Source organism: Cololabis saira, chromosome 9 (genome assembly GCF_033807715.1).
Source record: "Cololabis saira isolate AMF1-May2022 chromosome 9, fColSai1.1, whole genome shotgun sequence".
In the NCBI taxonomy this organism is placed as follows: Eukaryota; Metazoa; Chordata; class Actinopteri; order Beloniformes; family Belonidae; genus Cololabis; species Cololabis saira.
Window position 1 is genome coordinate 38,333,469 of NC_084595.1, and position 17,870 is coordinate 38,351,338.

At 38.9% G+C, this 17,870-nt stretch overlaps 1 protein-coding gene across 1 annotated transcript in view; it reads right to left on the reverse strand.

Annotated features, from left to right (window-relative positions):
* The window catches only part of arl15a (ADP-ribosylation factor-like 15a), a 114,732-nt gene that overhangs the window by 51,423 nt on the left and 45,439 nt on the right, over nucleotides 1–17,870 (reverse strand). Inside the window, exon 4 of the mRNA XM_061729538.1 lies at nucleotides 3,730–3,938. Within this exon, the coding sequence (XP_061585522.1) occupies nucleotides 3,730–3,938 (209 nt within the window). The remainder of the gene's footprint in view (nucleotides 1–3,729; nucleotides 3,939–17,870) is intronic.

Below are 17,870 nucleotides of genomic sequence, written 5' to 3' on the forward strand. Positions count from 1 at the left end.
TTATTTATTTCTTTATTTCTTTATTTCTCGTCCTCACTTTTTTTTAGCAAGCAGCCGGAGGTGCCGTGGGCCCCTCTCCTGTACCAAAGCGCTCTCAGGCGGCTCAGTCCTCCAGCAGCAGCCGCTCTCAGCTGTGTCCAGACTGCAGATAAAAACCTTCTGCAGTCTTGGAAAGATGGAGAAGAACACACAAGATGTAAGATCTTGCTACAAGCTACTTTCCTCACTGAGGACTTGGCAACGCTGACTGACGTAAACGTGGAGCAAACTTGAAGCGGGCTTCCCGGCAATTCAGAAATGTCTGCAATTTGGAAATATTTCAAATTGAGCAGTATATGCAGTTCTACAGTAGCTTCTACTGTTTGCAATTTGGGAATTCGTTTTTTATAGATTGCTAAAATATCAGACACGGTATCAGCAGACAAAGTCAAAATTAAATGAGTTGGACTCAGACTCAAATAAATCTGATCGGGACATCCCTATTAATTTGACCTATATTAATGAATTCAGTTTTAGTCAGTTGTCAATAAATTGTGTATGCAATAAATATGAAATGTCTAGGTAACGTAAAAATTCTCTAGATTACAGATTCTGTATTGCACTGAGGCTATATATGTATCAGAAAGAGGCATATTTGGTAATGAACCAACCCTCTTCACTCAGCATGTAGTTACCAGAGTCTATCTGATGTGTCGTGCATACCGACCGGGGTGATTAGATAACTACAAATCCGCTGTTAAGTGTCAAGGCCCAGGCTCCAGGACAGCATTTATCTGAGTGTTGAACACCACGTCAACTACCTCAAAAATGCGTAAAAGCCTCATTGACCCTGTACCTTCAGGCTACTGCAAAGTGGGTCTGGATAGTAAAAGCAAGTTACCACCTACAGTGGAGAAAGTCCTAAACTAGAGGCTTTCTTTCAGGGGTTAAGAGCTGACCTGTAATGTTAAATGTTTCCATCTCTTGCTGTTATATTACAATCATTGATATCCATTATACTATAATGATATCCATTATAATTTATGCAGTGTGAACTCATAACCATTTAAATTAAATTAAAACTATAAGAAAACACTTAAGAACTTGTTTTATTATATGCCATTGTTCTGAAAAGAAATACACTAATGTGTAAAAGAACAGGAGTTGGTAATAATATAATTTAAAGTTGTTCTAAAAGCTTGTTTCACATTAGCAAAGCTTATTCCTGGGTCACTGAATACCAAGTTTGTTCAGTAAGAGGCTATGAATTAGACGATAAATGCAGGCAAAGTAACACTAATGATGGCGGTATGATGTTAGTGTTAGTGTGTACACTGTCACATGACACAAACTAAGGCAAAAAAAAAGTCAAAAAAGAAGAGGAAAAATAATTTATTTGGTATTTAAACTGAATTTGATGTTTCGTTTGTTGTAACTTTAAGATAAATAAATAAACATAATTTAATACAACTTCAGACGCAAGAATAACATGTCAGTGCAGGCAAATACACAAGAAGAACAAACAGCTTATGCATACATGCATACACAGTATCAAACAATGTTTGAAATGATAACAAAATCCACAGCAACCCAGAACCTTCGTCATTCATTTTGAATGGAATCAACTGGGCGTCCTCAGGCAAAATCCGTCTCACTCCTCCATTGCTATAAGTCTGTCTCACGCGTCACTGCTGTTTACAAACTGCTCAGGAGTCAATACTTCCAGAGACTGATGAGATCAAATATGGTCACATCATGCCAAGCCCGGAAGGTAAATGTGAGGCGCTCACAGACCAAATTAATGGTCTGTTATCTGGGCCAACAACAAGACTAGTGTTATTGGGTTTAAAGTAAGAACTTGCCATTTACATCAATAAGATTAGGGGGTTTCCATGACTATTGAAGCTTGGGCTCAAGTGCATCCCCCATACTAATAACTTAAACTAATTTAAACTGATTCAGGTAAAGTAAGAGCTTTGTCTCAATTACATTCCATTTGAGTCACAACAGAATCTGGTAGAGAACTTTTCTCTCTCATTTCCCACCGAAGCTTTTACATCACAGAGCAACGACACTGGTGGTCTAGGCTGGGAAATACAGATGGTCCACTCTCCAGGCATCCATCATACTTATTCATCAGAAACATCAAGTAGGCCTGCAGATGATGCATACGTGTGTGTGTGAGTGTGTGTGTGTGTGTGTGTGTGTGTGTGTGTGTGTGTGTGTGTGTGTGTGTGTGTGTGTGTGTGTGTGTGCGTTTGTGAGTGTGCAGAAAGAGTGAGGTTCCAGGGTTTGAAACATGAGTGAGCATTGCCCAGGGACTGCTAGCCATAACATCCTGCAACAAGAGCAATCTGTAAGGAAGTCAAAGTGGTTGAGCATAACTAAGAATAAGAAAGACAGAAACCTGAAGAGGGAAAAATGTGGGCCAAATTAGCTGAAATATATTGTACTGTATTTATGATGAGTGATAGTCCCTTGTCCTACTACTCCATAAATATCATAAGATAATTTTCTCTGTAGTAACCAGCCCAACCAGTCTGGATGAATGGCATGTTCATCCTTCTTTGAATGTACTTTGAATGTTTCTTATTTAGTCAATATGCTAAAACAAAAACCAATGTCGATATTGCGATGGCTGTACATTTTGAATAAAGATTTAAATATTTGCAAAACTCTTTTCAGCTGTAAAAACAAGTTAAGAACGTCTGTACCAGCACTACTGAACATGTCCTTTAACTACTACTTCCATCCAGGTCACAAGCCCATCGGTCATAACAGTATGGGGGGGATGGCACTGACTGTAAACACAGCCAGTAGCAGACCACTGTTTCCATAATGTGCAACTCTGGGATAATTAGGCCAGTTCATTAGTTTTTTAACTTGACTATGGAAGTTTAATTGCAGTTAAACACATTCCCGTTACACTCAAAGAACTAGCAGTTGCTGGCAGGGTTTTTAGAAGTGTAAAAAGGGCTTCAGTAACCTGACTTTTATTATTGCCCCCCTTTAGCACTTGTCATGTTTGAAAATGTTTCGTAAGCAGAGTCTCACCCAGAGATTTAGGTCCCAGGTCTGCATCAAATAAGCTCTACTTAGCACCAGTTTATACTACAGGAAATGAGATCAAACAATGTCTCCACCTTGACCTGCCACCCTCTCAGCAATGTATTGAGGTTCTGCTCGTAACCCCAGAGGGACCTGGTACATGGCAGTAGCTCTGCACTATTTCTCGGTGGGTTTAACCTTATCTAGCCTTAATTGTACAGGCCACTCACAAAAGGACCCGTTGGCAAATTTTGTTCAAGGCCCGGCTGCTGGAGTAAGCACTGCTTTTTCTATTCCAGATGAGTTTTCTCTTACATCCCTAAAATCTTTTGAGTCATAATTAAAACCATCTTTTAATGTCTTGAATTACAACTCCTCACTGGGGACCAAATTACCTCGGAAGACTGAACCAAGGTTGTTGCCACCAACATAATTCAGCTTTTATTTTGACTAGGGCAATCACTCTAAAACAAATTATTTTGATGCGAAAAAGAAAAGGTCCTAATGCATGTTTATATGTAATGTAATGTATAGAGTATGCCAGAATGTCTCAGAATGAACAACATGCAGAATTCTGCTTTTCCTAAAGAAAAAACATTATTTTACACGGGTGTACCCAACAGTGTTTATGTGAGAAAGACGAACTGATGTTTGTACATGGGAAAAAGGAGTAAAAACAGCTTCGGAAACAGGCCCGGTTACCTGATTTGGAGTCCTTGCAGCTGGTTTGTCCTGGTGATTTGCAAGGATGAGGAAAGGTAGTGTGCAGAGCTGAGGGTGTTGTAGGGCCGAGTGGAGCTCATTACGTGCTGCTTCAAGGTCTTCATCCGACGATGCGCTATCCAATACGAAGACTACCCCTTGCGACCCCTGGTAATAACGACTCCAGTACTTCTTGATGCTGTCGGCTCCTGTAGAAAGATGTGATGCTGTTTGATGTGTCAGCTTAAACATATTAAACTTATCAAACATGATGTTATAGCTACTGTGTTATAAGAGCCACAGCAACAGAAATGGCAATAGCTACTACAAGCCGTTCCAATAATAATGAATGAAAATCTGCTGGTAAGAGCTGTTAATATGGTAGGAAAATATTTTTTTGGGGATTCACATTTTACAAATTATGATTTAAGTGACGTATGCTAAATATTTAGAACTTGATTTGATCGATTGCAATTCTCTTTGGTTTTTACTTTATTTTTTTATGCCACAAATGAATGAATCAGCTTGTTTTATACTACTTGATTTTGAGCCTGTATATGTGTGAGTTTCCTGAAACAATCTCTCACAAGATCAATGACATTCGTTATTATGTTTCATATAGTTATTAAAAAAAAAAATCTCCCCATTTACATGCTCATAATCTTAGAGCTTTTTTTATTTAATGTCTTTCATTTGAATTCATTTATTTAATTTTGTTTATTAGTATAAGCCTCTCTCTTTGCCACCCTTCGGAGACCAGGTCATGGGGGCAACAGCAGAGGCAAAGATTGTCACCCATCCTTCTTCCCAGCAACATCCTCCAGCTGTTGAAAAGAGGCAGGAAAGTGTGCACAAGTCATCTGAGAGATATAATCATTCAGACTTTACAGTGAGTCCTGGGTCTGCCCCAAGGCCTCTTCCCAGTTGGACACGTCCAAAACACTTCCCCTGGGAAGTGCTTGGAAGGCTTCCTAACCAGATGCAAACCACCCAAACTGGCTCCTCCATGATGCTGCTCTAAGCCTCAACAGATTGAGCTGCAAGCATCCTAAAGGCAAAGCTGCCCCTCAGAGGAAGATCATTTTGGCTGCTTGTATTCAAAGTCTCTATTCCCAATCCAGAGACTACAATCTGCTCTTTTACAAAGGAAGACCATGACTTCAGACAAAAACGCAATCCTAAACCAACTAAAGTGCAATCCTTCCAGCCGGGGAGACCTCTGGGTGAACTGAGGAGTGCTACAAATCCCGGCAGTGCCTTGAGATGTTGCCCGAGAGGGCTATGGAGAACAATGGAGAGACCTGATGGAGTCCACACGCAGCAGAAAACCCAAGCTTAACTGCTAGTCAATACCGTGCTTTTGAAGCAAGTTAAAACCAGCTTCTGAATCTAAAAGGTGCCATGGATGAGGTTTGCCAAGGACACCACATTGGCTTTAACTGACACTGCATTCAATGATTAATACTGCCTAAGGCTGAGCAGTAAACCTACTTAGATTATTTTCTCTTTCTATATGCAATGCTTGAATACAAGCATCCAAACGTTATTTAGGAAAACAGATGGTATTCATGATTTACGGAATAAACACACTTTTAAACAGACAATGGCTCATACTACATTGAAAAAGATGTGCATTTCAGTGTATGGTATAACACTCTAGAACAATCTTGATGAAAGTGTGAAGGTCTGCAAGAACATCAGGCTATTCAAACGCTGCTATAAGCAGATTCTCATACTGAACTACCAACAATTGATGTTATAATGACCATGATTTTTTATTTTATTATTTTTTCATTGTCTTTTTTTCTTCTGTGCATGATGCTTTTCTTTCTTTTTTAGCTACTTTTATTATGGTGATTGTTTTTTTTTTTTTTTTCATTGACTTTTTTTTCTTCTCTACTCTGCTTGATGCCTTTCGTTTTAGCTACTTTTATAATAGATTCACATGTCTTTTAATTACTTTTATATTGACATACTTTTATATGTCAAGAAGAAGGGTTGTATTGTTGTATTATTGTTGTTATTATTATTATTATTGCTACTATTATTCTTTTATATATCGGATACTCTTATATTGCAAGAAGGGGCCGGACTAGATAAGCATTTGCTTCTTCCTGTCCCTTCTTGAACAAAACTGGTTGTGCTTTATTATTATTGTTGATGTATGGTGTGTTTTTTTTTTTTATTGTTTTGTTCAAGATGTATAAAGATCAAATCAAATCAAATCAAAATATCAAAACTAGACAATAACACTCAATATGGTCAAACACAATTTGTATTCCCTGTACACCCTACCACTGTGTGCACTGGATGAATATGATGGATTAAGAATTACACTTCTCGACTGCTGTGGACTTCTACTAAACCGCTTCACCAATTACAGTTCTTCCATAAACTAGAAGCAGGTTTAGAAGTTGAATTTTAGTAACCCTCCTTCACCTTGGTGGTAGATGACTTCACCATACACTGTTTCTCCATATGGAAAAAGCCGAAGAACACCCTTAAGTCTTTTCAGGCAGCTAAAACATCATCACAGCCCTGGGTCTTTTGAATCTCCGCTGAAGCTGAAGGTGCAGAGACGATTAGGCAAATGAAGTTTAAGTGTGAGACATTGCTGCTTGCTGGAGTATCAGGGCTGCAGTAGAACTTCTGCCCAGCAGGTATCAAAACTGGAAGTACATTTCAGTACTTTACAGTCAAGATGAAGCAAGACAAAGCTGAGGAAAAAAAGGTTGAAATAATATAAGATATACAGTATACGGGAATGCTTAACCAACAAAACATGATCAGAGTTGCAAAGCCCACTCTGAGGGTTGGGGATAAACTCATACATGTTACTTAAAGACTAGACCTCACGATAAGATCTTACCTTTGTTATGTTTGCTTTTCTTTTCTTTTTTTAATCTTAAGAGATTTTCAAGATGAATATGCAATCAGGTGGCTTTCTTCACTACTTATTTTTCCGACTTTAGAATTATTATCAGATTAAATTGGGTACTACCTGGATAGACAAGGATTGTATTTACCGGTAGATGGATGGAAGGACACACACACACCCACACACTAGATAAACAATCATACCAATGCTAATAGTAAGATGATGGAGAAAAACAAGAAGAAACTGCATTCACACCGCTAGGCTGAAGTGATCTATATCTGATTTTTGTGTTTGATTTTTTATTTATTTTTTTCCAGGCCTGTGTGTACACTAGAATTGTGTTACGACATTATCTGGTCCTAGATAAGACTGCACAATCCGGTCTAGGGGCTTCAGAACAAAGACTTATGGTTCATAAAACGTGAAACATAATGGACAATCAGACCATCATCTTCACAAGTCAGTGATTCAACAACAGTGTCTTGAGCCGGAGGCTTCTTTAGATTCCCTCCAACACTTACCGATACAGGAGATCCCCCCTGCTCACAGCCATAACAATCTATGTATAATGACTATGTGAAGAAAGTAAGATAATCAAACTTCCTACAACATATAATTTCCCTTTAGGCATTAATAAAATGTTATTGAGTTTAAAGGCACTGAATATATATTGTATATGTGGCAATGCAACATGTTTAAGAATGGATGTATGCTGAATTCATGTGTTTTTGCCTGTACACATGTGCTGAGCATTGTGCAGTGGGGGGGTGCAGTTCTCGGGAGGTATGCAGATCATAACACTAGCACCGCTGCAAAAATCAACCAGCAACAACAGAGGAATCATGACGTGGCTGCTTTAACTTCCATTCCAAAGTGTATCTTAACTCAATAAAATCCCGCGCTTCGAAAGGGTCTCACAAATCTTCTGTTGCTGTGGATACAGTTGACACATGCAGAACAGTTTGCCGTAGGTCACTACTGAATTTTTTTATTAATTCCCTATTTAGTTTACCCATTTTTTCTCTGTTTCCCATGTGTGTGTCTCTGCTGCTGACTGTTGTGCTCTACTCCACGTACTAAGCCTCTGCACTGCCCAGCCGCTAGGTGTGTATGTGTGTGTGTGTGTGTGTGTGTTTTTTTTCCAATGACGGAATCGCACTGAAGCCACGGTGGGACAGATCGCAGTCACAGAGGAAAACACATGGAGCCACTTGGTGTGCTGATACACCAACCAGTGTGCCGACATACCGAGCGCCTCTGGAGTCATAATTCCGTGTGACATGGAGAAAGAACACACACCAAGAACAGTGGAGTGCAGACGCACACTGGATTGAAGCCATTATCAGCAGACACACACACACACACACACACACACACACACACACACACGTGCACACACAAGAATGAGTGGCTCTAAAACTCCGCTGAATCAAAGACTGTACACAGATAATATGAGCTTTTGGCTTGACTACTTAGCGCTCAGCTAATAATGTGCTGGTAAATGCTAATGTTAGATAAGGTGACGGGATTAAATCCTTGATCCTTGGCAGTTTCAATCCAATTTAAGACCATCAGCAGTGTGCCAACTTCCAAAATGGAAATGCTCAGCAGGAGACTTGACTCGCTGTTTCACGAACAGTACATCATCTGCTTATGTCAATTAGTATATAATACTAATCATAAATATAATTTAATCTAAATAAAAACAAAGAAAGCTAGGCTTCATGAGTCTGGTTAACTATCTTGTCTGACATTCAAGAATTGACACTTCAAACGTACCTATCTGAATCTCTTCTTCGCGATCAGTATGCATTTATGTTACATATTTAATGCCAACATTTATGAGAAATATCGTCACTCCAGTCTCTGCATTTGAGGATCTAATTTCTCTCTTCTGATGACGGAAATCTGTTGTAATCAACAAAACCCAACTTGATGCCACTGTCCAACTTTCAAACTGATAAAAAGTGACTTTTTAAACAGGAACACATTGTGCATTTCCAAAAAAATTATATATATAGAAATTATATATATATATATACACACGCACGCACGCACGCACACGCACACGCACACGCACACACACACACACACACGTTGTTTTGTGCATCTATGGTCGTCTGAAATTAATGGTGTCCACCTCAAAACACGTTTTACATTAATTGGCTGTTTATTGTACATGATTAATAAACTTGTCCGCAAAGTAACTACACAACCACAAAGTGTTCTGACACACTGCGTGTGTAAGTGCGTTAATATGCTTTCAGAGAAAGCAGCATAATCTGACTAAGGCAACCTTGCTCTGTCTGGTGAGCTCACTGTCTTTGTAAACTTGTGCATTGATTTCTTATTAAAATTGGCAAGAAGTGACAAACTGAGAGGCAAGCAAATGTTTAAACATCACGCGGCACTCTCTGACATTTACCTCCCTTCACTCATGACTCTCCCTCCCTTCCTCGTTTGCTTCCCCAGTCGATCTACTCACACCTTTCACTGGAGTGAAAAGCTATCAGACAAAGTGGCACTTGAGAGATTGCTTAGGAAGTTTCATCTTTGCCTGGAAATGGTGGAATGTCTGGGATGTCTCTGCAGATCTCATTGGCAACTTCTGCCACCTATTGGTCTGAAAAGGGGGATTCTGAGCATGATGTCATAGTTCTTGGTGCATGCTACAAAATATCATTAATCAGGTAAGTACATCTTTTAAAAAAAACGTAGTTCTTTAGTTGGATTTCTCACTCTCTGTTTTTCTTATATTTTATACTTTTATGTCTTCTAAAAACATTTCCAAAAACAAACAAACACGTTGTTTTTTTTTAATACATATGCATGACTGCAAGACATGAGCAGCCCAAAAGCAACAGTGCAACAGCAGAGGTAAAAATAGCATCACAGTGAAAGTCAGTTCTCTTACTAATTGTATCAAGTAATGAACCATGAAATGAAAGACTTATTACCTCATTCATTCTCTGTAGGAGTTGAGACTGAATGAATGTAACCGAGTCTAATATGATGAATAAACGTAGACATGACTCAAGTTTGGAAAATGCCTGAACAAACATACAAAATATGAACTCTTTGCAATGAAGCCATTGAAATGTGTTGTCAAACATGGTGTGATTACATTTGCAACGGGAGCTTTCAACAGCCATTTCCCTTGGCTTGACATGATATATTAAGCTGTTGGTTCAAAGTTTAGGTGCAAGGAGCGACAGTGTAAGCTATTCTGGCGAGAGAGCAATAACTTACCGCCAGTATAAAATATCGTAAAACATGTGTTGTGACTGGACTGCATAACTGTCCCGTGAGGCTGTCATTCGCCAAAGAAATTAGTATCTCTTACTTTTTTATGATAGATTTAATGCCTGTGTGAGTTGTTAAAGAATTATACAAAATTATCTGTCAGATGCAGGCTCGTTCTTGTTCGTGCCGACTTTCCACCTGTGTTTGTGTAACGTTATTCATAGGTTATCCAGTGATGCCTATGTATGTTAATTTTTTCATATTTACGTAACGTACAGAACGCTTACACAGAAGTATAAACAATTTATATTGAGTTCATACGTAAAACTACATTTTTTTTTAAAGAAATATACTTTGAAAAGACTTTATGGGTTGACCATCTGTGTAACTTTGTCAGGAGCTTAAGGGATAGAAATTGGAACTAAAGGACAACACCTTGCTGAGGCCAACTGTCCTCTATCTCACCCAAAAAAAAACATGCAGAAACACTTTTCAAGTCTATGCAGTAAATGATGCTGAAGTAAAGAGTGTTATTACTTATTTAATATACAACATAAAATAATAATATATAAATGTGTTTCAAATAGAAAGAGAAAAAAAAAAAACAACTTTGGATGACCTGCAGCAAAGACCAGCAAAGTGGGGACTCACACTGCAACAAGGAATTTTAGCTTCCATACGACAAGAGGCGACGAGTCAACCAGTAACACCAACCAGCCCGGTATCTTAAGAATTGTATTAAATAAAAACCTGTGATACTTTGTTGACAGGATTTATTGCATATGCTCAATCAACTGCTAAAAGGCACTTTGACCAACTGTCCTTGTCCATAATACATTTTTGATTTGATATGTTGTTGGCCTAAGGCAGCACCCTACCCAAACCCAAAGATTTATTTTCTGATCAAGAACAATAACCTCCTATTTGGAGTTACTGAGTGTCATCCCCACAGATTCACACTACAAACCTCTCCAGTCAGAGCGAAAGATCAAAGCCCGGGAACACTAGCAGGACCACATCATCCACGAGAAGCAGAGATAAGGTCAACAAACTAGACAGCTTGGGCTTCACTGAGGAACTCTATATATGCCTATGCCTATAAATGCCTTCTCCAACAGGGCAAACTCCTATTACCCCCCCCCCCACTAGGGATGGGCGGTATAGACTAAAAAATGTATTACGATAATTTCTGGCATTTATCCCGATAACGATAAAAATGACGATAAAAAAAATACCAATTCAACTCCACCTTTGTAACTATAAATCTATCACCACATTCAGTCTTTGGAGCCCCCAAATCACTGCTCTAAAATAATACAAAATGCTACTAAACTACACCAATTAAATTGAATTAATAAAAACCAATTAAATGAGTTACACCTGTACTGCAAAACTGTAATGACTCAAATGAAACAAGTTTGAAATGTAAGAACAGATTCAACATTTATTCAAACTGCAAGGCTTAAACAGTGGGATAACAGCAAAAGTACCATCGTCGTTCAAGTTTTCTTAGCTTGTAAAATCACAAAGTAGAAAAAAATACAACCTGATAAATAAAGAAACAGGACAAATAAATAAAAGTTCACTGAAAATAAAATCCTATCAGTGATGACCTCTTCTAATATAAATAAAATGGCAAATTAACCTGTGGTTGGAACATGCCACAAATTAGATACTATTGTAATTTTTTTTCGTAATAGTTAAATGTTATATCAAAATGTAACAACCATTCCCTTCTGTTTTTGCAGACTCTGCACATAATAGATGATGTTTGCTCCTCGTCACTCTTTTTAAATCCAAACCAGTTCCGGTTAATGGAGCTGGAGCCTCGTTTAACAACGAGCTCCTCGCTCTCAGATCCGCCTTCCGCCATGTTTGTTACACAAAAAGGTCATCAACGGGAATTTATTGTTTTTACCGCGAGATGACAAATTCTTACCGTGGGGAATTTTTTTGACGGTATATCGTGAACGGTAAAATATCGCCCATTCCTACCCCCCACCACCACACACACACACAAACCTAAACAAATTTCTTTAGCACCCCTACATAGACTAAAGTGGAAAGGCTGGGAGGACATCCTCTCTAGTCCCCTCTCTTCAATAGTGGGACCACCATCCCAGTCTGTCCATCCAGAGGCACCACACACGATACCTGCTAATGTGACATGTCAGTCAAGACACCCCAAGGACATCCAGAGTCTTGAGGAACTCAGGGCAGATGTCATCCATCCTTAGAGCCCTGTCATCATGGAGCGAATCGACTACCTCAGTGACCTCCACCCCATTAACAGGAAACCCCAGCCCACACTTCACAGACTCAGCTTCCTCCCTGGAAGACCTGTTATTGACATTGAGAAGATGCTCATTGTGTTGCTTCCACAGCATCCACAGTCAAGGTCAATAGCACTGCAGCCCAACTACACACAGTTTTGGTTAAACACTTGGTTTCCCGACATAAGTGCCGTTTAGCCAGCATCTACTGGGAGCCGATCAAAAGTCACCATGGCCTCACCACACTCCTGCAGCTGAGATTTCCTCAGGTCTGCTGCCTCTGGAGTCCCATGGACTAACCAACACCCCCCAACCCCCCACCTCACCTTTGGCCATAAATTACATTGCTTTGGAGTAATTTATCATGTATCAGTTTTAAGTTATTTAATTTATTATTATGGGTTTCTCTTTCTTTAATGGAAGGGTAGCAACAAATGTGTTAATTTATATCCATGTGTATGTTGGAGCCTCCGGGATATCTCTGGCATACTAGCCTATTTAGCTGAGAACAGTGGGAGGATATTCCTATAAATGTGTATAAATAATGTCAATATTGCAGGAATAGGAAGGAGTGGGAGGGTCCGACATATCTTTGTAATGTAAATATAAGTGGTTTCAATTCTCAAGTGACTGTTTTTTTGTTTTAATTTTCCTTTTTTTTTTCGTCCTTTTTTGACATCACTGATGTTTGTGGTTGTGATTATGACAACATGAATTAAATAAGATTTAAGTAACCAATAACAGCAGAAATTAAAAACAGATTCCTTTGCTTTGGACCTCTGTTTTACCATAAAACATTGTACTAAAACAGTGGAGTGTTTTACAGTAATATTTGAAAATCTATTCACAAACTCAAACAGCATGTGATGACTCTTCAGCTTTGTTGAGAACATGCTGGTCTCTACTTCCATGTGGGCTAAATGAGACTAATGCCGAGTCTTCTTCAGTTTGTTCGAGTATCAACGGGTATGGTTTCAGATTAACGGTAAAATTACACTTAACAAAATAACACTTTCCTAAGATATGCCCTCCAACTGTATAGTTTTTTTTGTGTGGCTTTCACCTTGACCAGACAATGTGTTAATAGCTTTTCTAATTTTTTTCCTTCCCGCTGTTGAGAGTGAAACAAAAATCACGCCTTTGAAGTCAACCTAACAAAAAGCAGACAATGTTTTCTCTCTGAACAAAACAGCAACAATACTGCAATGGAAGGGAGCCAGAGACTAGTCAGGGAAGCTCAAGTAATAAAACCAGTGAACTTTATTGAGGAATGAGCGGGGGCCTGAGTGACGTGGAACACACCTTAGCTGTTGTTAAACACATCAACCTGTCATCTCAGCTGTGTGTGCTTTTCAATAAATAACCCCTGTGTGATGCTTTGCATAAATGCCTCTCATTAATGCAAATCATTTTTTAATTTTTGTATTTTTTTTTTTATTTAAATTTTATTTATTTTTGTATGTATTTTTTTATTTTTTATTTATTAATGTATTTTTTATTATTTGCAAATCATTTTCAATAAAAGTTTTTTTTTCTTCTTTTAAATCTGCATTTTGAAATATTTAAGGTGTATATTAATTCCTTGCCATTTGAAGTCCCCTCTGCATGGTGTGTGCTTTTTTCCTACACTGTGATAAGCACAGCTGATTAAAGTTAATTAATGGGACTGGTTGGAAATGTAGTGATTAATTCCCACATTATATGAAATGTTATACATCCTTCTTGAAGTATAACCGGTTGTGCCTATGTGTACATAAATATGCAACATGAATGCACATGTGGATGTCTTCTTTGTTCTTGAAATGAGATTTTGCAACTGCAACTTCAAAAACACTTTTTGAATGTTTTAGCAATTTGAACATGAAGAACTGGTTTCACTAATGTCCTCTCAAGATACTAACACTTGAGCTCACTGTGCCCGTTATACACCATTCCATCAATTTCAACGAGTAAAAATACATCAAAGAAGAGGATATCCCTGAACGAGGCCTCAGACTAAGATTAGTTACACTAGTTTCCTCAGAACATCAACAACTATCACCACGATAAACCGAAATGACATTTTCCAAATTATTTCATAGTTGAAAACGCTTTCCTGCTGCGCATACTGACAAATACTGTAATGATTTATGATTATATTAGGAGCCATATTTGACATGTGATAATACTATTCATTGCTTTTGTCATTCTTTTCCTGTTAAAGGTATTTGAAAAATGCCCTGCTTTGTTACAGGATCTTGCTTGTCTTGTGGGGTTGCAGTGGCAGGTTCCTGATTATAAAGGTCCATCATATTTAGACAGTGCATGCACAAAACATCCTGCATGCATTTATCAGTGATATCATTCACTAACACACAGTATCATTTACAAACAAAAGCTTATAATCTTAAAATATTTAATCTATTTAAATGAGTAAATGTGTTCCTCTCTACTTCAGGTCAAAAGCTACAACTCTTAATCGCAGCTACAAAACTACAGAACAGCAATGCGTTGTGATTATTAGAACCACTTTATCAGCTGTCACTGCCTGACGTGAATGCACACTGTGAAATTGCCCGTCTAGACTTGACGTCATATCACCATCCACACATATACACACACACAATCACCACCAGAGGTGCCCTTCCCACCTAATCCTTATAACTGACACCAGCTGAGTAGCAAATCCTTGTCGGACTAAACATCTCCAGATGAAAAATTCTCAATTGTGAAACAAATTAAAAAATAAATTAAAAAAATACATTATTGCAGATTAATTGCAGATTAATATAAAAATTAATATAAAAAACTGTACAGCTTTCTGAAATTATTATTTAAAAACAGATAAATATCTAACCATTAAAAATTTTCTATTTTTTTTTCATTGTTCAACTAAAAGTCCATAGAAATAGTTCAGTTACATGATGAAACCGGCAGGACAGACCAGTCCTGTCTGCAATATTATAGAATGTAGTGGCAAATGTACAGAAAAGGTATGGAAGGCAGAAAGCCAAAAACAGAAACCACTAGTGAAGATTAAAAAAGGAACACAAATTAAATGAAGACAGCAGGGACCACAATGAAAAATGTATGAGTGAGACAAACATCGTACATCAGGGCTGGCTGCATATAGACTTAGTTGGACCTTCCGTTTAACAGAGAGCTTACACTTCTGACAATCTGGCCCAGTGCATTCAAGGCAGAGCAAGTTAAAAATGCATAGCCACCCTTACATGGTGTCTACTCAGAAAGCACAGCACGAGCAGCACATCTACACAGCAGCATTAGCAGCAGCTCTGATGCTCAATGTCTACACAATGTGTTCAGTAGGTTAAGCATTATGTGCACTTTGGAAGCACTCAGAGGCAAATGCATGATCGGTATAGTTACTGGTGCAAAATACAGTAAAACAGACTTCAAGTGTAAAAAATGTGCTTTGACTTACTTTAACCGGGATGTTGTGCAAGTTCAAGACAACATATGGCCCGATTTAAATAACAGCCTATGCGTTGAATCATATGTGACACAGTAGAATTAAAAGGTGCATCTGAGATGCTTTCTGTCCTGACAACACAGGTAACAGTTATGGGTCAGGCAGACAGTTGTTTTAAAATCTGGGACATTTTAATGGGGGGGAGAAATGGTTTCTGATCCAACTCCAAGTATCACGCTGGGGTCACTCCCTGCTCTCCTCTATATGCAAGACTTCTCTGCATGCCAGATGTGTTGAATTCAACATTCTCCCAGGTTGCTCCTACAGTTCAACTTAAACCCCTCTCTTCTTCCACATAAAACACAGTTTGAGCAATAATCCATCTTACTTTGCCATTAAATAACAGAATAAGAGTCTGAAACAAGAAATGGGAATTTCAGAATGTGTCAGTAAGTTTCATATGACTTCATATGTACTGCCCAATTAAAAAAAGCAAATATTTACACATTTTTGTTTGTTTGTTGTTTTTTTTAAGCAGTATGCTATTCTATAATTTGTTTGTTTGCCCTGGCCTGGGTCCAGCCCGGCGTTTCACATGAAGAGGGCTGGGATCGGCTCCAGCAAACCCCATGACCCTGGGATGGATGGATGGATGGATGGATGGATGGATGGATGGATGGATGGATGGATGGATGGATGGATGGATGGATGGATGGATGGATGGATGGATGGATGGATGGATGGATGGATGGATGGATGGATGGATGGATGGATGGATGGATGGATGGATGGATGGATGATACAGTATGTTTACTTCAGAAAGCATAGTCTAGCTGTTTGGCAAAAACCAGCTAAAGTAACTTTGGATTCCCGCCCTGGCTGTCTCTTGCGACAACAGCGTATCACCTATTAAACTACATCATGCATCAACAACCGCAAATTTAGCTCCTGCAGCTACAGCGGACATTGGGCCAGAACGGATTAAGAGACTCAAGAAAGCCGTGATGAAAGATAAGATGACAGACTGTCCGGGCATGAGGTCAAACAGGAGCAAACCTAGACAGTTTCCCAAAAAAATGACTTCAGCTCCAAATCTACACACCTGCAGGAGCTAAAAGCTGCAGACAATCCGTCCTTCAAAGGTGAAAAAAGCCACGAAGAGCATGAAGAGCAAGTGACCTAAGAAAGCCATCACATTCAGAGAAGAACTTAACTTACATATTATTGGTCTTTACATTTGTGAGCGTAGATAAAAAATAGATCATTAACATTCAGGGGTCTGTCTGGTGGGACAGGAAGGAGACAAACAGAAAGAGCTTCACTTCCTCACACTCCTCAATAGGTGCTTCCTGCCTTGCTTTAGTCAAGGCTGGGTAAAGAGAACAAGCCACAAAGGTATTGTGTAAAATAAAGTTTTCGGGGTCATGAATACTTATGTCTGTGCGTCACATCTTGTCATTTTTCTGCATCATTGATGCCGTGCAAAACATAAAACTGAAACCAGGCATGTTTGCTTGTTTTAAAGCCATTGGGACAGGGCTAGGAAGAGAGAATACTGACAGAAACGGGAAGTGTTGAGCAAGTAACAAACTGTGCAGAAAGAGTCTGTTTTAATCGGAAAATGATCCGAGGGGCTCGTTGTAAAAACCTGCTGGTGGGACATTACGCAAGAGCACCAACTCTCTTGACTCCACATTTACGTCATATACATTTGGAATTGAAGATAAAAAAGTGTGCATCTTCATACAGCAAAATTAGTCAACATTTCAAGTCAGACTGAAAATGTAAAACCAACAATGTACTGGAAGTAAAAAGTAGGAAGTAGCTGCATCTCATGTGTGTTTCAGATGCTTCTTTCTACCCTTGCAAATGCATGGATGGCGCCATAAATCCCTCAAATTCTTGCGCTATGTTCATGTGGAAGAAAAAGAGCAGGGAAGTAAATGTCTACGTAGGGGGCAAAGAGAAACAGAGAAAAGATTTCATCTTTCTTAACTGTGGTGGCTGGCAGCGTACAGCAACAACTCTAAATCAATTGTGTCACCCGTGAGACAAGTGCTTTTCCAACCACAATAATGTTACCAACGCAAGACTGGCCTTGACCCAATCCAGTAAAACCGCTTTTGAAAACCCCTTAATGTGCTATGCCCAAATTTGGTAGCATCCTGGTTGGTGGTCCCCCAGTGCCTCTTTGTGTATGTATGATGTCTGTGCAGCTGTGAGTGAGAGTTTCATCTTTTCAGAAGGCTCAGAAGAGAGACCCTTGAAAGAATATGCACTGCACCTGTCATGTGCCTACAGTACACAGTAGAATAATATTTTAACTCTGAACAAA